The sequence below is a fragment of the Rhodnius prolixus genome, unplaced genomic scaffold (genome assembly GCF_049639745.1).
Source record: "Rhodnius prolixus isolate KJV_2025 unplaced genomic scaffold, Rpr scaffold_24, whole genome shotgun sequence".
Taxonomy (NCBI): domain Eukaryota; kingdom Metazoa; phylum Arthropoda; class Insecta; order Hemiptera; family Reduviidae; genus Rhodnius; species Rhodnius prolixus.
Window position 1 is genome coordinate 1,154,391 of NW_027411637.1, and position 23,297 is coordinate 1,177,687.

The window sequence follows — 23,297 nt, forward strand, 5'->3', positions numbered from 1 at the left end:
AGTTCCTAACAAGGGTCGATACAAAATTAGTTCCCAAAGTTAGGTCGATCACTTCCCTACGAATAGAGTTGTGGAAGGTGGGTTCTTCTCCCTCATTTATAACATGCAAATTATTCGCACTAATGAAGTCCAGAAGATACTTACCTCTCTGATTGGTTCCTGAGCTACCCCATACCTCGTTATGGGAATTAGCATCACACCCAATCAGTAGTTGCAGTCCTCTCTCCCTACACCGGTTGGTCAGATACTGCATCTCCTCCGATGGGGGAGGGACTGTAGAGTCATATGGAAGGTAAGTCGAGGCCACGACAATCTCCCTGGCCTCCTTATCCACATGTAGCTTCACCTTTATTGCAGTCTGGTCTCTGAAACAAAATTCCATTAGCAGTAAAGAGGTAATGTTTTCCCTAACAAAAATACATGTCCTGGGATTGTCAAGGTTATGGTCATAATAAATCTTACCTTTCGCTTCGCCAAGTCCTGCAATTCGCCCCCGTACCAGCCAGGGTTCCTGGATGAGGACAATGGCGATATCTTCCTCCTTGATGAATTTTACTAGAGCTGCAGACGCCCCTCTACTGTGATGGAGGTTCACCTGAAGCAACCTCCATCGATTCAGGGGGGTCATGAGCTGCAGCACTAGTAGAAGTCTTCGAAACTACCCTGAGTCTGACCACTTCGAGTCCTAAAAAAAACTCGAAGTTAGTCCCCTTCAACCTACTCAGGGCCTGTTCCGATATTTCGAACACAAGAGTTTGACCCTTGGGCTCGATTTTCCTATTTAGGAGCCTCCATTCCGCTATATCCAAGCCCTCGTTTTGAACGAGCAGCTTGTCCAAAATAACGGACGGAGTGGTATTCTTGAGAGCGCCAGGTACCCACATAGCCACCTTAGCCGCCCTCACGATATCTCTGGCAGGACCCACCCTCAGCTTAGCTCCCTCACCCAACCGGAGCTCCGGAACCACCCTCTCTAACCAAAGTCTCGCATCCTCACCCTCGCAAGCGAGAATGAGTGCACCTTTGGAGAGAAAGCAGCTCCGAAACTGGGGTCCGATGCTGCCAGTACATTTCTCACTACAGATCTCCTCCACCAATTTCTGCTGAAGAAGATCCGCTTGCTCCTCCGACAAAAAGTCATTCGGATAGGAGTCAAGAACGATGGCCATCTTTTGAGCGCAGAGAGCGTCCCTGAAAGAGCCCGTAGGCCCTTCCTCTGGGAGTTTCACCCTCTTGCTACCCTGTGCCACCGCCTTCCCCGATGCCGAACTTGGAGTACTGACCTCCGACCTAGGCCTCTTAGGGGTCTGACTTGTTTCTGGAGGGAGAGAACTAACGACTCTCGCCTCCTTCCCAATGCCTGCCCCATCCGAGGAGGTCGAAGGAATTATACCTTGCCCACCTGGCTGGTTTACCACTCTGGAGGTCTTCTGCCCCTTCCCCCTTTCCCTCCAGTCCTTCCCAGGAATCCACTCCTTCCCAGCCTCAGCGACCTTAAGCTTAGCTAGCTTTCTCCGCTGAGCACCACTCGGCTTCCTAGGTGTAATGTGAATACCCTTCAACTTCTGGGAGACCCCAGTGACTGCCTCTTTACCTGGAGGGTCTGCGTTGCCGCTCCCTCCAGAAGAAGTTCCCTGTAGTCCCACCAAATCCGTCTTAGGGCCTTTCACTCTTTCCCCTTTTGGTTTTATCCCAGCCTGTGTTCCTTCCTCAGTAACCTGAGGAACACCACTGGCTGTCGTTTTACAATCTAGTTTTTTATTGTAATTACTCATCTTGTTCCCACGAGAAGTGGGGGATAGACGGTCACCTGTGACAGACCCCCACTGCCACAGGAAGGCTACAATACAATGGGGTTTCGCCCGGTGCCCCAAGGTGATCGTTACCGCACATATATTTTACTACCCTGTACGCATTCAGCCTCGACACGAGTCCCAATCTCGGCTTGGGTAGGGAAAGTTTGAATTTAGTTGTATGTTAGATTCTTATTATTTCGTTTGTATTTTTTGTACCAAGTTGTATTCATTGTTGTTAAGGATAAAACCAACTCCTTTTGTTACAGGTTTATAACCTATAAAACAAATAAAATAAAAAAAAAAAATAATAAAAAAAAAAAAAAAAAATAATAAAAAAAAAAAAAAATACTACAGCAGATAATAGTATTTTTCTTTTACCTAGAAATTTACACATAACTATTTTAGTAATATAAAAAGTTTTTTTCGTTTTTAACGCCATACTAAGCGAGATATTAGCGTGTAAAGTAAATATGAGAAAAATTAATATTACATTTCATATTTTGAATTTTTTTTCAAAAATTCTATTTGCCAATATCTTTGGCCTTGTTTCTGCTAGCGATTTGCCAAATTTCATCGTTTTTGCCGCATTTTTAGGCGAGATATTGGCATGTCAAGTTGGAATGGCCACTTTTTATTTTTTGAGGTTTTTAAAATTTCTTTTTACCAATCGTTTGTGCCGTCCTTTCCCAAAATTTCAGCCATTTAGCTCAAAAAATTGAAAAAGTTATTAAGGATTTAAAGTGGCCATACCAACTTGACGGAAGTTGGACATGCGATTTCGCTTGTCTTTGAGATTTTTCAAAATTTTTTTTTTCGATTCTCTTTGGCCTCGTTTGTGCCGGCGATTCACCAAGTTTCATCGTTTGTGCCGCAATATTAAAGAAGTTATTAAAGAAAAACTGTTACTGACATACTGACGCCAGCAGCGCATCTCTACGTCAACTAAAGTAACTAACTGCCAGCATACACCAGCGGTTGATGGGTTGATAATTTGTCTATAAATACATATCTACTACAGCAAATAATAGTATTTTTCTTTTACCTAGAAATTTACACATAACTATTTTAGTAATATAAAAAGTTTTTTTCGTTTTTAACGCCATACTAAGCGAGATATTAGCGTGTAAAGTAAATATGAGAAAAATTAATATTACATTTCATATTTTGAATTTTTTCAAAATTTCTATTTGCCAATATCTTTGGCCTTGTTTCTGCTAGCGATTCGTTGAGTTTCATCGTTTTTGCCGCATTTTTAAGCGAGATATTCGCATGTCAATTTGGTATGGCCACTTTTTATTTTTGAGTTTTTTCAAAATTTCTTTTTACCATTCTTTTATGCTTCGTCTGTGCCGGCGATTCACCAAGTTTCATCGTTTGTGCCGCATTTTTAGGCGAGATATTCGCAGGTCAATTTAATATGACAAAAATTGATATAACTTTTTCTTTTTTGTACTTTTTCAAAATTTCTTATTGCCAATCTCTTTGGCCTCGTTTGTGCCGCTGATTTGCCAAATTTAATCGTTTGTGCCGCATTTTTAAGCGAGATATTCGCATGTCAATTTGGTATACCACTTTTTATTTTTGAGTTCTTTCAAAATTTCTTTTGACCATTCTTTTAGGCTTCGGTTGTGCCAGCGATTCACTAAGTTTCATCGTTTGTGCCGCATTTTTAAGCGAGATATTCGCATGTCAATTTGGTATGGCCACTTTTTATTTTTGAGTTTTTTCAAAATTTCTTTTCACCATTCTTTTAGGCTTCGTTTGTGCCGGCGATTCACCACGTTTCATCGTTCGTGCCGCATTTTTAGGCGAGATATTGGCATGTCAATTTGGAATGGCCACTTTTTATTTTTTGAGGTTTTTGAAAATTTCTTTTTACCAATCGTTTGTGCCGCGTTTGTGCCGTCCTTTCCCAAAATTTCAGCCATTTAGCTCAAAAATTGCAAAAGTTATTAAGGATTTAAAGTGGCCATACCAACTTGACGGAAGTTGGACATGCGATTTCGCTTGTCTTTGAGATTTTTCAAAATTTTTTTTTTTCGATTCTCTTTGGCCTCGTTTGTGCCGGCGATTCACCAAGTTTCATCGTTTGTGCCGCAATATTAAAGAAGTTATTAAAGAAAAACTGTTACTGACATACTGACGCCAGCAGCGCATCTCTACGTCAACTAAAGTAACTAACTGCCAGCATACACCAGCGGTTGATGGGTTGATAATTTGTCTATAAATACATATCTACTACAGCAAATAAAATGATAAATTCTAGTTTTCTTACTTTTACTAAAAACTCTTATCTTAATAAACAAATAATACAACCATATCTTAATAACAAATTATCATTTCATATTATTAAATTATTCTTTCAATTCAGAATGTCAGGACCTTATGTACTGAAGTTTACTGTCAAAAATATTATATATACAATAGATTCAAATAAATTTTGTATGGTTTGTAATGGAGGTCAGCGTGAAAATATCGCTCATTTGTTTTTAGAATGTCCTGCATATAGCATTTATAGGCAAAGTTTAAACCTTGATAACAACAATTTAGCGAGAGAAATGGAAATATTAGCGAATGATTATTCTCAATCAAACATTCACAACGTGTACAAATATGTTAAAAATATACTAATGTTACGGTCATTTCTGTTGAATGAGTAAAGTTTGAATTTAGTTGTATGTTAGATTCTTATTATTTCGTTTGTATTTTTTGTACCAAGTTGTATTCATTGTTGTTAAGGATAAAACCAACTCCTTTTGTTACAGGTTTATAACCTATAAAACAAATAAAATAAAAAAAAATAAAAAAATAAAAAATACTACAGCAAATAATAGTATTTTTCTTTTACCTAGAAATTTACACATAACTATTTTAGTAATATAAAAAGTTTTTTTCGTTTTTAACGCCATACTAAGCGAGATATTAGCGTGTAAAGTAAATATGAGAAAAATTAATATTACATTTCATATTTTGAATTTTTTCAAAATTTCTATTTGCCAATATCTTTGGCCTTGTTTCTGCTAGCGATTTGCCAAATTTCATCGTTTTTGCCGCATTTTTAGGCGAGATATTGGCATGTCAAGTTGGAATGGCCACTTTTTATTTTTTGAGGTTTTTAAAATTCCTTTTTACCAATCGCTTGTGCCGCGTTTGTGCCGTCCTTTCCCAAAATTTCAGCCATTTAGCTCAAAAATTGAAAAAGTTATTAAGGATTTAAAGTGGCCATACCAACTTGACGGAAGTTGGACATGCGATTTCGCTTGTCTTTGAGATTTTTCAAATTTTTTTTTGCTATTCTCTTTGGCCTCGATTGTGCCGGTGATTCACCAAGTTTCATCGTTTGTGCCGCAATATTAAAGAAGTTATTAAAGAAAAACTGTTACTGACATACTGACGCCAGCAGCGCATCTCTACGTCAACTAAAGTAACTAACTGCCAGCATACACCAACGGTTGATGGGTTGATAATTTGTCTATAAATACATATCTACTACAGCAAATAATAGTATTTTTCTTTTACCTAGAAATTTACACATAACTATTTTAGTAATATAAAAAGTTTTTTTCGTTTTTAACGCCATACTAAGCGAGATATTAGCGTGTAAAGTAAATATGAGAAAAATTAATATTACATTTCATATTTTGAATTTTTTCAAAATTTCTATTTGCCAATATCTTTGGCCTTGTTTCTGCTAGCGATTCGTTGAGTTTCATCGTTTTTGCCGCATTTTTAAGCGAGATATTCGCATGTCAATTTGGTATGGCCACTTTTTATTTTTGAGTTTTTTCAAAATTTCTTTTCACCATTCTTTTAGGCTTCGTTTGTGCCGGCGATTCACCACGTTTCATCGTTTGTGCCGCATTTTTAGGCGAGATATTGGCATGTCAATTTGGAATGGCCACTTTTTATTTTTTGAGGTTTTTGAAAATTTCTTTTTACCAATCGTTTGTGCCGTCCTTTCCCAAAATTTCAGCCATTTAGCTCAAAAATTGCAAAAGTTATTAAGGATTTAAAGTGGCCATACCAACTTGACGGAAGTTGGACATGCGATTTCGCTTGTCTTTGAGATTTTTCAAAATTTTTTTTTTTTCGATTCTCTTTGGCCTCGTTTGTGCCGCCGATTCACCAAGTTTCATCGTTTGTGCCGCAATATTAAAGAAGTTATTAAAGAAAAACTGTTACTGACATACTGACGCCAGCAGCGCATCTCTACGTCAACTAAAGTAACTAACTGCCAGCATACACCAGCGGTTGATGGGTTGATAATTTGTCTATAAATACATATCTACTACAGCAAATAATAGTATTTTTCTTTTACCTAGAAATTTACACATAACTATTTTAGTAATATAAAAAGTTTTTTTCGTTTTTAACGCCATACTAAGCGAGATATTAGCGTGTAAAGTAAATATGAGAAAAATTAATATTACATTTCATATTTTGAATTTTTTCAAAATTTCTATTTGCCAATATCTTTGGCCTTGTTTCTGCTAGCGATTCGTTGAGTTTCATCGTTTTTGCCGCATTTTTAGGCGAGATATTGGCATGTCAAGTTGGAATGGCCACTTTTTATTTTTTGAGGTTTTTAAAATTTCTTTTTACCAATCGTTTGTGCCGTCCTTTCCCAAAATTTCAGCCATTTAGCTCAAAAAATTGAAAAAGTTATTAAGGATTTAAAGTGGCCATACCAACTTGACGGAAGTTGGACATGCGATTTCGCTTGTCTTTGAGATTTTTCAAAATTTTTTTTTTCGATTCTCTTTGGCCTCGTTTGTGCCGGCGATTCACCAAGTTTCATCGTTTGTGCCGCAATATTAAAGAAGTTATAAAAGAAAAACTGTTACTGACATACTGACGCCAGCAGCGCATCTCTACGTCAACTAAAGTAACTAACTGCCAGCATACACCAGCGGTTGATGGGTTGATAATTTGTCTATAAATACATATCTACTACAGCAAATAATAGTATTTTTCTTTTACCTAGAAATTTACACATAACTATTTTAGTAATATAAAAAGTTTTTTTCGTTTTTAACGCCATACTAAGCGAGATATTAGCGTGTAAAGTAAATATGAGAAAAATTAATATTACATTTCATATTTTGAATTTTTTCAAAATTTCTATTTGCCAATATCTTTGGCCTTGTTTCTGCTAGCGATTCGTTGAGTTTCATCGTTTTTGCCGCATTATTACGCGAGATATTCGCATGTCAAGTTGGTATGGCCACTTTTTGATTTTGGGTTTTTTCAAAATTTCTTTTTACCATTCTATTATGCTTCGTTTGTGCCGGCGATTCACCAAGTTTCATTGTTTGTGCCGCATTTTTAGGCGAGATATTCGTATGTCAATTTAATATGACAAAAATTAATATAACTTTTTTTTTTGAACTTTTTCAAAATTTCTTTTTGCCAATCTCTTTCGCCTCGTTAGTGCCGCTTATTCGCCAAATTTCATCGTTTGTGCCGCATTTTTAAGCGAGATATTCGCATGTCAATTTGGTATGGCCACTTTTTATTTTTGAGTTTTTTCAAAATTTCTTTTTACCATTCTTTTATGCTTCGTCTGTGCCGGCGATTCACCAAGTTTCATCGTTTGTGCCGCATTTTTAGGCGAGATATTCGCAGGTCAATTTAATATGACAAAAATTGATATAACTTTTTCTTTTTTGTACTTTTTCAAAATTTCTTATTGCCAATCTCTTTGGCCTCGTTTGTGCCGCTGATTTGCCAAATTTAATCGTTTGTGCCGCATTTTTAAGCGAGATATTCGCATGTCAATTTGGTATACCACTTTTTATTTTTGAGTTCTTTCAAAATTTCTTTTGACCATTCTTTTAGGCTTCGGTTGTGCCAGCGATTCACTAAGTTTCATCGTTTGTGCCGCATTTTTAGGCGAGATATTGGCATGTCAAGTTGGAATGGCCACTTTTAATTTTTTGAGGTTTTTGAAAATTTCGTATTGCCAATCTCTTTGGCCTCGTTTGTGCCGCTGATTTGCCAAATTTAATCGTTTGTGCCGCATTTTTAAGCGAGATATTCGCATGTCAATTTGGTATGGCCACTTTTTATTTTTGAGTTTTTTCAAAATTTCTTTTCACCATTCTTTTAGGCTTCGTTTGTGCCGGCGATTCACCACGTTTCATCGTTCGTGCCGCATTTTTAGGCGAGATATTGGCATGTCAATTTGGAATGGCCACTTTTTATTTTTTGAGGTTTTTGAAAATTTCTTTTTACCAATCGTTTGTGCCGCGTTTGTGCCGTCCTTTCCCAAAATTTCAGCCATTTAGCGCAAAAATTGCAAAAGTTATTAAGGATTTAAAGTGGCCATACCAACTTGACGGAAGTTGGACATGCGATTTCGCTTGTCTTTGAGATTTTTCAAAATTTTTTTTTTTCGATTCTCTTTGGCCTCGTTTGTGCCGGCGATTCACCAAGTTTCATCGTTTGTGCCGCAATATTAAAGAAGTTATTAAAGAAAAACTGTTACTGACATACTGACGCCAGCAGCGCATCTCTACGTCAACTAAAGTAACTAACTGCCAGCATACACCAGCGGTTGATGGGTTGATAATTTGTCTATAAATACATATCTACTACAGCAAATAAAATGATAAATTCTAGTTTTCTTACTTTTACTAAAAACTCTTATCTTAATAAACAAATAATACAACCATATCTTAATAACAAATTATCATTTCATATTATTAAATTATTCTTTCAATTCAGAATGTCAGGACCTTATGTACTGAAGTTTACTGTCAAAAATATTATATATACAATAGATTCAAATAAATTTTGTATGGTTTGTAATGGAGGTCAGCGTGAAAATATCGCTCATTTGTTTTTAGAATGTCCTGCATATAGCATTTATAGGCAAAGTTTAAACCTTGATAACAACAATTTAGCGAGAGAAATGGAAATATTAGCGAATGATTATTCTCAATCAAACATTCACAACGTGTACAAATATGTTAAAAATATACTAATGTTACGGTCATTTCTGTTGAATGAGTAAAGTTTGAATTTAGTTGTATGTTAGATTCTTATTATTTCGTTTGTATTTTTTGTACCAAGTTGTATTCATTGTTGTTAAGGATAAAACCAACTCCTTTTGTTACAGGTTTATAACCTATAAAACAAATAAAATAAAAAAAAATAAAAAATACTACAGCAAATAATAGTATTTTTCTTTTACCTAGAAATTTACACATAACTATTTTAGTAATATAAAAAGTTTTTTTCGTTTTTAACGCCATACTAAGCGAGATATTAGCGTGTAAAGTAAATATGAGAAAAATTAATATTACATTTCATATTTTGAATTTTTTCAAAATTTCTATTTGCCAATATCTTTGGCCTTGTTTCTGCTAGCGATTTGCCAAATTTCATCGTTTTTGCCGCATTTTTAGGCGAGATATTGGCATGTCAAGTTGGAATGGCCACTTTTTATTTTTTGAGGTTTTTAAAATTCCTTTTTACCAATCGTTTGTGCCGCGTTTGTGCCGTCCTTTCCCAAAATTTCAGCCATTTAGCTCAAAAATTGAAAAAGTTATTAAGGATTTAAAGTGGCCATACCAACTTGACGGAAGTTGGACATGCGATTTCGCTTGTCTTTGAGATTTTTCAAATTTTTTTTTGCTATTCTCTTTGGCCTCGATTGTGCCGGTGATTCACCAAGTTTCATCGTTTGTGCCGCAATATTAAAGAAGTTATTAAAGAAAAACTGTTACTGACATACTGACGCCAGCAGCGCATCTCTACGTCAACTAAAGTAACTAACTGCCAGCATACACCAGCGGTTGATGGGTTGATAATTTGTCTATAAATACATATCTACTACAGCAAATAATAGTATTTTTCTTTTACCTAGAAATTTACACATAACTATTTTAGTAATATAAAAAGTTTTTTTCGTTTTTAACGCCATACTAAGCGAGATATTAGCGTGTAAAGTAAATATGAGAAAAATTAATATTACATTTCATATTTTGAATTTTTTCAAAATTTCTATTTGCCAATATCTTTGGCCTTGTTTCTGCTAGCGATTCGTTGAGTTTCATCGTTTTTGCCGCATTTTTAAGCGAGATATTCGCATGTCAATTTGGTATGGCCACTTTTTATTTTTGAGTTTTTCAAAATTTCTTTTCACCATTCTTTTAGGCTTCGTTTGTGCCGGCGATTCACCACGTTTCATCGTTTGTGCCGCATTTTTAGGCGAGATATTGGCATGTCAATTTGGAATGGCCACTTTTTATTTTTTGAGGTTTTTGAAAATTTCTTTTTACCAATCGTTTGTGCCGTCCTTTCCCAAAATTTCAGCCATTTAGCTCAAAAATTGCAAAAGTTATTAAGGATTTAAAGTGGCCATACCAACTTGACGGAAGTTGGACATGCGATTTCGCTTGTCTTTGAGATTTTTCAAAATTTTTTTTTTTTCGATTCTCTTTGGCCTCGTTTGTGCCGCCGATTCACCAAGTTTCATCGTTTGTGCCGCAATATTAAAGAAGTTATTAAAGAAAAACTGTTACTGACATACTGACGCCAGCAGCGCATCTCTACGTCAACTAAAGTAACTAACTGCCAGCATACACCAGCGGTTGATGGGTTGATAATTTGTCTATAAATACATATCTACTACAGCAAATAATAGTATTTTTCTTTTACCTAGAAATTTACACATAACTATTTTAGTAATATAAAAAGTTTTTTTCGTTTTTAACGCCATACTAAGCGAGATATTAGCGTGTAAAGTAAATATGAGAAAAATTAATATTACATTTCATATTTTGAATTTTTTCAAAATTTCTATTTGCCAATATCTTTGGCCTTGTTTCTGCTAGCGATTCGTTGAGTTTCATCGTTTTTGCCGCATTATTACGCGAGATATTCGCATGTCAAGTTGGTATGGCCACTTTTTGATTTTGGGTTTTTTCAAAATTTCTTTTTACCATTCTATTATGCTTCGTTTGTGCCGGCGATTCACCAAGTTTCATTGTTTGTGCCGCATTTTTAGGCGAGATATTCGTATGTCAATTTAATATGACAAAAATTAATATAACTTTTTTTTTTGAACTTTTTCAAAATTTCTTTTTGCCAATCTCTTTCGCCTCGTTAGTGCCGCTTATTCGCCAAATTTCATCGTTTGTGCCGCATTTTTAAGCGAGATATTCGCATGTCAATTTGGTATGGCCACTTTTTATTTTTGAGTTTTTTCAAAATTTCTTTTTACCATTCTTTTATGCTTCGTCTGTGCCGGCGATTCACCAAGTTTCATCGTTTGTGCCGCATTTTTAGGCGAGATATTCGCAGGTCAATTTAATATGACAAAAATTGATATAACTTTTCTTTTTTGTACTTTTTCAAAATTTCTTATTGCCAATCTCTTTGGCCTCGTTTGTGCCGCTGATTTGCCAAATTTAATCGTTTGTGCCGCATTTTTAAGCGAGATGTTTGCATGTCAATTTGGTATAGCCACTTTTAATTTTTGAGTTTTTTCAAAATTTCTTTTTACTATTCTTTTATGCTTCGTTTGTGCCGGCGATTCACCAAGTTTCATTGTTTGTGCCGCATTTTTAGGCGAGATATTCGTATGTCAATTTAATATGACAAAAATTGATATAACTTTTTTTTTTGAACTTTTTCAAAATTTCTTTTTGCCAATCCCTCTGGCCTTGTTTGTGCCGCTGATTCGCCAAATTTTATCGTTTGTGCCACATTATTAAGCGTGATAATCGCATGTCAAGTTGGTATGGCCACTTTTTATTTTTGAGTTTTTTCAAAATTTCTTTTTACCATTCTATTAGGCTTCGGTTGTGCCAGCGATTCACCAAGTTTCATCGTTTGTGCCGCATTTTTAGGCGAGATATTGGCATGTCAAGTTGGAATGGCCACTTTTTATTTTTTGAGGTTTTTGAAAATTTCTTTTTACCAATCGTTTGTGCCGCGTTTGTGCCGTCCTTTCCCAAAATTTCAGCCATTTAGCTCAAAAATTGAAAAAGTTATTAAGGATTTAATGTGGCCATACCAACTTGACGGAAGTTGGACATGCGATTTCGCTTGTCTTTGAGATTTTTCAAAATTTTTTTTGACATTTTCTTTGGCCTCGTTTGTGCCGGCGATTCACCAAGTTTCATCGTTTGTGCCGCAATATTAAAGAAGTTATTAAAGAAAAACTGTTACTGACATACTGACGCCAGCAGCGCATCTCTACGTCAACTAAAGTAACTAACTGCCAGCATACACCAGCGGTTGATGGGTTGATAATTTGTCTATAAATACATATCTACTACAGCAAATAATAGTATTTTTCTTTTACCTACAAATTTACAAATAACTATTTTAGTAATATAAAAAGTTTTTTTCGTTTTTACCGCCATACTAAGCGAGATATTAGCGTGTCAAGTAAAAATTAATGTTACATTTCATATTTTGAATTTATTCAAAATTTCGTTTTGCGAATCTCTTTGGCCTTGTTTCTGCTAGCGATTTGTTGAGTTTCATCGTTTGTGCCGCATTATTACGCGAGATATTCGCATGTCAAGTTGGTATGGCCACTTTTTGGTTTTGTGTTTTTTCAAAATTTCTTTTTACCATTCTTTTATGCTTCGTTTGTGCCGGCGATTCACCAAGTTTCATTGTTTGTGCCGCATTTTTAGGCGAGATATTCGTATGTCAATTTAATATGACAAAAATTAATATAACTTTTTTTTTTGAACTTTTTCAAAATTTCTTTTTGCCAATCTCTTTCGCCTCGTTAGTGCCGCTTATTCGCCAAATTTCATCGTTTATGCCGCATTTTTAAGCGAGATATTCGCATGTCAATTTGGTATGGCCACTTTTTATTTTTGAGTTTTTTCAAAATTTCTTTTTACCATTCTTTTATGCTTCGTCTGTGCCGGCGATTCACCAAGTTTCATCGTTTGTGCCGCATTTTTAGGCGAGATTTTCGCAGGTCAATTTAATATGACAAAAATTGATATAACTTTTTCTTTGTTGAACTTTTTCAAAATTTCTTATTGCCAATCTCTTTGGCCTCGTTTGTGCCGCTGATTTGCCAAATTTCATCGTTTGTGCCGCATTTTTAGGCGAGATATTGGCATGTCAAGTTGGAATTGCCACTTTTTATTTTTTGAGGTTTTTAAAATTTCTTTTTACCAATCGTTTGTGCCGTCCTTTCCCAAAATTTCAGCCATTTAGCTCAAAAATTGAAAAAGTTATTAAGGATTTAAAGTGGCCATACCAACTTGACGGAAGTTGGACATGCGATTTCGCTTGTCTTTGAGATTTTTCAAAATTTTTTTTTGCTATTCTCTTTGGCCTCGATTGTGCCGGTGATTCACCAAGTTTCATCGTTTGTGCCGCAATATTAAAGAAGTTATTAAAGAAAAACTGTTACTGACATACTGACGCCAGCAGCGCATCTCTACGTCAACTAAAGTAACTAACTGCCAGCATACACCAGCGGTTGATGGGTTGATAATTTGTCTATAAATACATATCTACTACAGCAAATAATAGTATTTTTCTTTTACCTAGAAATTTACACATAACTATTTTAGTAATATAAAAAGTTTTTTTCGTTTTTAACGCCATACTAAGCGAGATATTAGCGTGTAAAGTAAATATGAGAAAAATTAATATTACATTTCATATTTTGAATTTTTTCAAAATTTCTATTTGCCAATATCTTTGGCCTTGTTTCTGCTAGCGATTCGTTGACTTTCATCGTTTTTGCCGCATTATTACGCGAGATATTCGCATGTCAAGTTGGTATGGCCACTTTTTGATTTTGGGTTTTTTCAAAATTTCTTTTTACCATTCTATTATGCTTCGTTTGTGCCGGCGATTCATCAAGTTTCATTGTTTGTGCCGCATTTTTAGGCGAGATATTCGTATGTCAATTTAATATGACAAAAATTAATATAACTTTTTTTTTTTGAACTTTTTCAAAATTTCTTTTTGCCAATCTCTTTCGCCTCGTTAGTGCCGCTTATTCGCCAAATTTCATCGTTTGTGCCGCATTTTTAAGCGAGATATTCGCATGTCAATTTGGTATGGCCACTTTTTATTTTTGAGTTTTTTCAAAATTTCTTTTTACCATTCTTTTATGCTTCGTCTGTGCCGGCGATTCACCAAGTTTCATCGTTTGTGCCGCATTTTTAGGCGAGATATTCGCAGGTCAATTTAATATGACAATAATTGATATAACTTTTTCTTTTTTGTACTTTTTCAAAATTTCTTATTGCCAATCTCTTTGGCCTCGTTTGTGCCGCTGATTTGCCAAATTTAATCGTTTGTGCCCCATTTTTAAGCGAGATATTCGCATGTCAATTTGGTATACCACTTTTTATTTTTGAGTTCATTCAAAATTTCTTTTGACCATTCTTTTAGGCTTCGGTTGTGCCAGCGATTCACTAAGTTTCATCGTTTGTGCCGCATTTTTAGGCGAGATATTGGCATGTCAAGTTGGAATGGCCACTTTTAATTTTTTGAACTTTTTCAAAATTACTTATTGCTAATCTCTTTGGCCTCGATTGAGCCGCTGATTTGCCAAATTTCATCGTTTGTGCCGCATTTTTAAGCGAGATGTTCGCATGTCAATTTGGTATGGCCACTTTTAATTTTTGAGTTTTTTCAAAATTTCTTTTTACCATTCTTTTATGCTTCGTTTGTGCCGGCGATTCACCAAGTTTCATTGTTTGTGCCGCATTTTTAGGCGAGATATTCGTATGTCAATTTAATATTGACAAAAATTGATATAACTTTTTTTTTTGAACTTTTTCAAAATTTCTTGTTGCCAATCTCTTTGGCCTTGTTTGTGCCGCTGTTTCGCCAAATTTTATCGTTTGTGCCGCATTATTAAGCGTGATATTCGCATGTCAAGTTGGTATGGCCACTTTTTATTTTTGAGTTTTTTCAAAATTTCTTTTTACCATTCTTTTAGGCTTCGGTTGTGCCAGCGATTCACCAAGTTTCATCGTTTGTGCCGCATTTTTAGGCGAGATATTGGCATGTCAAGTTGGAATGCCCACTTTTTATTTTTTGAGGTTTTTGAAAATTTCTTTTTACCAATCGTTTGTGCCGCGTTTGTGCCGTCCTTTCCCAAAATTTCAGCCATTTAGCTCAAAAATTGCAAAAGTTATTAAGGATTTAAAGTGGCCATACCAACTTGACGGAAGTTGGACATGCGATTTCGCTTGTCTTTGAGATTTTTCAAAATTTATTTTTTTTCTCTCTTTGGCCTCGTTTGTGCCGGCGATTCACCAAGTTTCATCGTTTGTGCCGCAATATTAAAGAAGTTATTAAAGAAAAACTGTTACTGACATACTGAAGCCAGCAGCGCATCTCTACGTCAACTAAAGTAACTAACTGCCAGCATACACCAGCGGTTGATGGGTTGATAATTTGTCTATAAATACATATCTATTACAGCAAATAATAGTATTTGTCTTTTACCTACAAATTTACAAATAACTATTTTAGTAATATAAAAAGTTTTTTTCGTTTTTACCGCCATACTAAGCGAGATATTAGCGTGTCAAGTAAAAATTAATATTACATTTCATATTTTGAATTTTTTCAAAATTTCGTTTTGCCAATCTCTTTGGCCTTGTTTCTGCTAGCGATTCGTTGAGTTTCATCGTTTTTGCCGCACTATTACGCGAGATATTCGCATGTCAAGTTGGTATGGCCACTTTTTGATTTTGGGTTTTTTCAAAATTTCTTTTTACCATTCTATTAGGCTTCGTCTTTGCCGGCGATTCACCAAGTTTCATCGTTTGTGTCGCATTTTTAGGCGAGATATTCGCATGTCAATTTGGAATGGCCACTTTTTATTTTTGAGTTCTTTCAAAATTTCATTTGACCATTCTTTTAGGCTTCGGTTGTGCCAGCGATTCACTAAGTTTCATCGTTTGTGCCGCATTTTTAAGCGAGATATTCGCATGTCAATTTGGTATGGCCACTTTTTATTTTTGAGTTTTTTCAAAATTTCTTTTTACCATTATTTTATGCTTCGTTTGTGCCGGCGATTCACCAAGTTTCATCGTTTGTGTCGCATTTTTAGGCGAGATATTCGCATGTCAATTTGGAATGGCCACTTATTATATTTGAGTTCTTTCAAAATTTCATTTGACCATTCTTTTAGGCTTCGGTTGTGCCAGCGATTCACTAAGTTTCATCGTTTGTGCCGCATTTTTAAGCGAGATATTCGCATGTCAATTTGGTATGGCCACTTTTTATTTTTGAGTTTTTTCAAAATTTCTTTTGACCATTCTTTTAGGCTTCGGTTGTGCCAGCGATTCACTAAGTTTCATCGTTTGTGCCGCATTTTTAGGCGAGATATTGGCATGTCAAGTTGGAATGGCCACTTTTTATTTTTTGAGGTTTTTGAAAATTTCTTTTTACCAATCGTTTGTGCCGTCCTTTCATAAAGTTTCAGCCATTTAGCTCAAAAATTGAAAATGTTATTAAGGATTTAATGTGGCCATACCAACTTGACGGAAGTTGGACATGCGATTTCGCTTGTCTTTGAGATTTTTCAAAACTTTTTTTTTGCTATTCTCTTTGGCCTCGTTTGTGCCGCCGATTCACCAAGTTTCATTGTTTGTGCCGCAATATTAAAGAAGTTATTAAAGAAAAACTGTTACTGACATACTGACGCCAGCAGCGCATCTCTACGTCAACTAAAGTAACTAACTGCCAGCATACACCAGCGGTTGATGGGTTGATAATTTGTCTATAAATACATATCTATTACAGCAAATAATAGTATTTTTCTTTTACCTACAAATTTACAAATAACTATTTTAGTAATATAAAAAGTTTTTTTCGTTTTTACCGCCATACTAAGCGAGATATTAGCGTGTCAAGTAAATATGAGAAAAAATAATATTACATTTCATATTTTGAATTTTTTCGAAATTTCTTTTTGCCAATCTCTTTGGCCTTTTTTCTGCTAGCGATTCGTTGAGTTTCATCGTTTGTGCCGCATTATTACGCGAGATATTCGCATGTCAAGTTGGTATGGCCACTTTTTGATTTTGGGTTTCTTCAAAATTTCTTTTTACCATTATATTAGGCTTCGTCTGTGCCGACGATTCACCAAGTTTCATCGTTTGTGCCGCATTTTTAGGTGAGATATTCGCAAGTCAATTTAATATGACAAAAATTGATATAACTTTTTCTTTTTTGAACTTTTTCAAAATTTCTTATTGCTAATCTCTTTGGCCTCATTTGTGCCGCTGATTTGCCAAATTTCATCGTTTGTGCCGCATTTTTAAGCGAGATGTTCGCATGTCAATTTGGTATAGCCACTTTTAATTTTTGAGTTTTTTCAAAATTTCTTTTTACTATTCTTTTATGCTTCGTTTGTGCCGGCGATTCACCAAGTTTCATTGTTTGTGCCGCATTTTTAGGCGAGATATTCGTATGTCAATTTAATATGACAAAAATTGATATAACTTTTTTTTTTGAACTTTTTCAAAATTTCTTTTTGCCAATCCCTCTGGCCTTGTTTGTGCCGCTGATTCGCCAAATTTTATCGTTTGTGCCACATTATTAAGCGTGATATTCGCATGTCAAGTTGGTATGGCCACTTTTTATTTTTGAGTTTTTTCAAAATTTCTTTTTACCATTCTATTAGGCTTCGGTTGTGCCAGCGATTCACCAAGTTTCATCGTTTGTGCCCCATTTTTAGGCGAGATATTGGCATGTCAAGTTGGAATGGCCACTTTTTATTTTTTGAGGTTTTTGAAAATTTCTTTTTACCAATCGTTTGTGCCGCGATTGTGCCGTCCTTTCCCAAAATTTCAGCCATTTAGCTCAAAAATTGAAAAAGTTATTAAGGATTTAATGTGGCCATACCAACTTGACGGAAGTTGGACATGCGATTTCGCTTGTCTTTGAGATTATTCAAAATTTTTTTTGCCATTTTCTTTGGCCTCGTTTGTGCCGGCGATTCACCAAGTTTCATCGTTTGTGCCGCAATATTAAAGAAGTTATTAAAGAAAAACTGTTACTGACATACTGACGCCAGCAGCGCATCTCTACGTCAACTAAAGTAACTAACTGCCAGCATACACCAGCGGTTGATGGGTTGATAATTTGTCTATAAATACATATCTACAACAGCAAATAATAGTATTTTTCTTTTACCTACAAATTTACAAATAACTATTTTAGTAATATAAAAAGTTTTTTTCGTTTTTACCGCCATACTAAGCGAGATATTAGCGTGTCAAGTAAAAATTAATGTTACATTTCATATTTTGAATTTATTCAAAATTTCGTTTTGCGAATCTCTTTGGCCTTGTTTCTGCTAGCGATTTGTTGAGTTTCATCGTTTGTGCCGCATTATTACGCGAGATATTCGCATGTCAATTTGGTATGGCCACTTTTTGATTTTGTGTTTTTTCAAAATTTCTTTTTACCATTCTTTTATGCTTCGTTTGTGCCGGCGATTCACCAAGTTTCATTGTTTGTGCCGCATTTTTAGGCGAGATATTCGTATGTCAATTTAATATGACAAAAATTAATATAACTTTTTTTTTTGAACTTTTTCAAAATTTCTTTTTGCCAATCTCTTTCGACTCGTTAGTGCCGCTTATTCGCCAAATTTCATCGTTTGTGCCGCATTTTTAAGCGAGATATTCGCATGTCAATTTGGTATGGCCACTTTTTATTTTTGAGTTTTTTCAAAATTTCTTTTTACCATTCTTTTATGCTTCGTCTGTGCCGGCGATTCACCAAGTTTCATCGTTTGTGCCGCATTTTTAGGCGAGATATTCGCAGGTCAATTTAATATGACAAAAATTGATATAACTTTTTCTTTTTTGTACTTTTTCGAAATTTCTTATTGCCAATCTCTTTGGCCTCGTTTGTGCCGCTGATTTGCCAAATTTCATCGTTTGTGCCGCATTTTTAGGCGAGATATTGGCATGTCAAGTTGGAATAGCCACTTTTTATTTTTTGGGGTTTTTAAAATTTCTTTTTACCAATCGTTTGTGCCGCGTTTGTGCCGTCCTTTCCCAAAATTTCAGCCATTTATCTCAAAAATTGAAAAAGTTATTAAGGATTTAAAGTGGCCATACCAACTTGACGGAAGTTGGACATGCGATTTCGCTTGTCTTTGAGATTTTTCAAATTTTTTTTTTGCTATTCTCTTTGGCATCGATTGTGCCGGTGATTCACCAAGTTTCATCGTTTGTGCCGCAATATTAAAGAAGTTATTAAAGAAAAACTGTTACTGACATACTGACGCCAGCAGCGCATCTCTACGTCAACTAAAGTAACTAACTGCCAGCATACACCAGCGGTTGATGGGTTGATAATTTGTCTATAAATACATATCTACTACAGCAAATAATAGTATTTTTCTTTTACCTAGAAATTTACACATAACTATTTTAGTAATATAAAAAGTTTTTTTCGTTTTTAACGCCATACTAAGCGAGATATTAGCGTGTAAAGTAAATATGAGAAAAATTAATATTACATTTCATATTTTGAATTTTTTCAAAATTTCTATTTGCCAATATCTTTGGCCTTGTTTCTGCTAGCGATTCGTTGACTTTCATCGTTTTTGCCGCATTATTACGCGAGATATTCGCATGTCAAGTTGGTATGGCCACTTTTTGATTTTGGGTTTTTTCAAAATTTCTTTTTACCATTCTATTATGCTTCGTTTGTGCCGGCGATTCATCAAGTTTCATTGTTTGTGCCGCATTTTTAGGCGAGATATTAGTATGTCAATTTAATATGACAAAAATTAATATAACTTTTTTTTTTGAACTTTTTCAAAATTTCTTTTTGCCAATCTCTTTCGCCTCGTTAGTGCCGCTTATTCGCCAAATTTCATCGTTTGTGCCGCATTTTTAAGCGAGATATTCGCATGTCAATTTGGTATGGCCACTTTTTATTTTTGAGTTTTTTCAAAATTTCTTTTTACCATTCTTTTATGCTTCGTCTGTGCCGGCGATTCACCAAGTTTCATCGTTTGTGCCGCATTTTTAGGCGAGATATTCGCAGGTCAATTTAATATGACAATAATTGATATAACTTTTTCTTTTTTGTACTTTTTCAAAATTTCTTATTGCCAATCTCTTTGGCCTCGTTTGTGCCGCTGATTTGCCAAATTTAATCGTTTGTGCCGCATTTTTAAGCGAGATATTCGCATGTCAATTTGGTATACCACTTTTTATTTTTGAGTTCATTCAAAATTTCTTTTGACCATTCTTTTAGGCTTCGGTTGTGCCAGCGATTCACTAAGTTTCATCGTTTGTGCCGCATTTTTAGGCGAGATATTGGCATGTCAAGTTGGAATGGCCACTTTTAATTTTTTGAACTTTTTCAAAATTACTTATTGCTAATCTCTTTGGCCTCGATTGAGCCGCTGATTTGCCAAATTTCATCGTTTGTGCCGCATTTTTAAGCGAGATGTTCGCATGTCAATTTGGTATGGCCACTTTTAATTTTTGAGTTTTTTCAAAATTTCTTTTTACCATTCTTTTATGCTTCGTTTGTGCCGGCGATTCACCAAGTTTCATTGTTTGTGCCGCATTTTTAGGCGAGATATTCGTATGTCAATTTAATATGACAAAAATTGATATAACTTTTTTTTTTGAAATTTTTCAAAATTTCTTGTTGCCAATCTCTTTGGCCTTGTTTGTGCCGCTGTTTCGCCAAATTTTATCGTTTGTGCCGCATTATTAAGCGTGATATTCGCATGTCAAGTTGGTATGGCCACTTTTTATTTTTGAGTTTTTTCAAAATTTCTTTTTACCATTCTTTTAGGCTTCGGTTGTGCCAGCGATTCACCAAGTTTCATCGTTTGTGCCGCATTTTTAGGCGAGATATTGGCATGTCAAGTTGGAATGCCCACTTTTTATTTTTTGAGGTTTTTGAAAATTTCTTTTTACCAATCGTTTGTGCCGCGTTTGTGCCTTCCTTTCCCAAAATTTCAGCCATTTAGCTCAAAAATTGCAAAAGTTATTAAGGATTTAAAGTGGCCATACCAACTTGACGGAAGTTGGACATGCGATTTCGCTTGTCTTTGAGATTTTTCAAAATTTTTTTTTTTCTCTCTTTGGCCTCGTTTGTGCCGGCGATTCACCAAGTTTCATCGTTTGTGCCGCAATATTAAAGAAGTTATTAAAGAAAAACTGTTACTGACATACTGAAGCCAGCAGCGCATCTCTACGTCAACTAAAGTAACTAACTGCCAGCATACACCAGCGGTTGATGGGTTGATAATTTGTCTATAAATACATATCTATTACAGCAAATAATAGTATTTTTCTTTTACCTACAAATTTACAAATAACTATTTTAGTAATATAAAAAGTTTTTTTCGTTTTTACCGCCATACTAAGCGAGATATTAGCGTGTCAAGTAAAAATTAATATTACATTTCATATTTTGAATTTTTTCAAAATTTCGTTTTGCCAATCTCTTTGGCCTTGTTTCTGCTAGCGATTCGTTGAGTTTCATCGTTTTTGCCGCATTATTACGCGAGATATTCGCATGTCAATTTGGAATGGCCACTTTTTATTTTTGAGTTCTTTCAAAATTTCATTTGACCATTCTTTTAGGCTTCGGTTGTGCCAGCGATTCACTAAGTTTCATCGTTTGTGCCGCATTTTTAGGCGAGATATTGGCATGTCAAGTTGGAATGGCCACTTTTAATTTTTTGAACTTTTTCAAAATTACTTATTGCTAATCTCTTTGGCCTCGATTGAGCCGCTGATTTGCCAAATTTCATCGTTGGTGCCGCATTTTTAAGCGAGATGTTCGCATGTCAATTTGGTATGGCCACTTTTAATTTTTGAGTTTTTTCAAAATTTCTTTTTACCATTCTTTTATGCTTCGTTTGTGCCGGCGATTCACCAAGTTTCATTGTTTGTGCCGCATTTTTAGGCGAGATATTCGTATGTCAATTTAATATTGACAAAAATTGATATAACTTTTTTTTTTGAACTTTTTCAAAATTTCTTGTTGCCAATCTCTTTGGCCTTGTTTGTGCCGCTGTTTCGCCAAATTTTATCGTTTGTGCCGCATTATTAAGCGTGATATTCGCATGTCAAGTTGGTATGGCCACTTTTTATTTTTGAGTTTTTTCAAAATTTCTTTTTACCATTCTTTTAGGCTTCGGTTGTGCCAGCGATTCACCAAGTTTCATCGTTTGTGCCGCATTTTTAGGCGAGATATTGGCATGTCAAGTTGGAATGCCCACTTTTTATTTTTTGAGGTTTTTGAAAATTTCTTTTTACCAATCGTTTGTGCCGCGTTTGTGCCGTCCTTTCCCAAAATTTCAGCCATTTAGCTCAAAAATTGCAAAAGTTATTAAGGATTTAAAGTGGCCATACCAACTTGACGGAAGTTGGACATGCGATTTCGCTTGTCTTTGAGATTTTTCAAAATTTTTTTTTTCTCTCTCTTTGGCCTCGTTTGTGCCGGCGATTCACCAAGTTTCATCGTTTGTGCCGCAATATTAAAGAAGTTATTAAAGAAAAACTGTTACTGACATACTGAAGCCAGCAGCGCATCTCTACGTCAACTAAAGTAACTAACTGCCAGCATACACCAGCGGTTGATGGGTTGATAATTTGTCTATAAATACATATCTATTACAGCAAATAATAGTATTTTTCTTTTACCTACAAATTTACAAATAACTATTTTAGTAATATAAAAAGTTTTTTTCGTTTTTACCGCCATACTAAGCGAGATATTAGCGTGTCAAGTAAAAATTAATATTACATTTCATATTTTGAATTTTTTCAAAATTTCGTTTTGCCAATCTCTTTGGCCTTGTTTCTGCTAGCGATTCGTTGAGTTTCATCGTTTTTGCCGCATTATTACGCGAGATATTCGCATGTCAAGTTGGTATGGCCACTTTTTGATTTTGGGTTTTTTCAAAATTTCTTTTTACCATTCTATTAGGCTTCGTCTTTGCCGGCGATTCACCAAGTTTCATCGTTTGTGTCGCATTTTTAGGCGAGATATTCGCATGTCAATTTGGAATGACCACTTTTTATTTTTGAGTTCTTTCAAAATTTCATTTGACCATTCTTTTAGGCTTCGGTTGTGCCAGCGATTCACTATGTTTCATCGTTTGTGCCGCATTTTTAAGCGAGATATTCGCATGTCAATTTGGTATGGCCACTTTTTATTTTTGAGTTTTTTCAAAATTTCTTTTTACCATTATTTTATGCTTCGTTTGTGCCGGCGATTCACCAAGTTTCATTGTTTGTGCCGCATTTTTATGCGAGATATTCGTATGTCAATTTAATATGACCTAAATTGATATAACTTTTTTTTTGAACTTTTTCAAAATTTCCTTTTGCCAATCTCTTTGGCCTTGTTTGTGCCGCTGATTCGCCAAATTTCATCGTTTGTGCCGCATCATCAAGCGAGATATTCGCATATCAAGTTGGTATGGCCACTTTTTATTTTTGAGTTTTTTCAAAATTTCTTTTGACCATTCTTTTAGGCTTCGGTTGT

General features: G+C 35.1%; 1 protein-coding gene across 1 annotated transcript; it reads right to left on the minus strand.

Moving 5' to 3' along the window:
* Positions 1–575: 575 nt before the first annotated feature.
* Positions 576–1,775, minus strand: LOC141462276 (uncharacterized). The gene has a single exon (XM_074143982.1). The coding sequence runs from the start codon at positions 1,773–1,775 to the stop codon at positions 576–578; it is 1,200 nt and encodes a 399-aa protein (XP_074000083.1).
* Positions 1,776–23,297: the final 21,522 nt, after the last annotated feature.

Excerpts from the sequence above, each read along its gene's own strand:
- LOC141462276 (XM_074143982.1), bottom strand. The coding sequence starts at position 1,775 with ATGAGTAATTACAATAAAAAACTAGATTGTAAAACGACAGCCAGTGGT.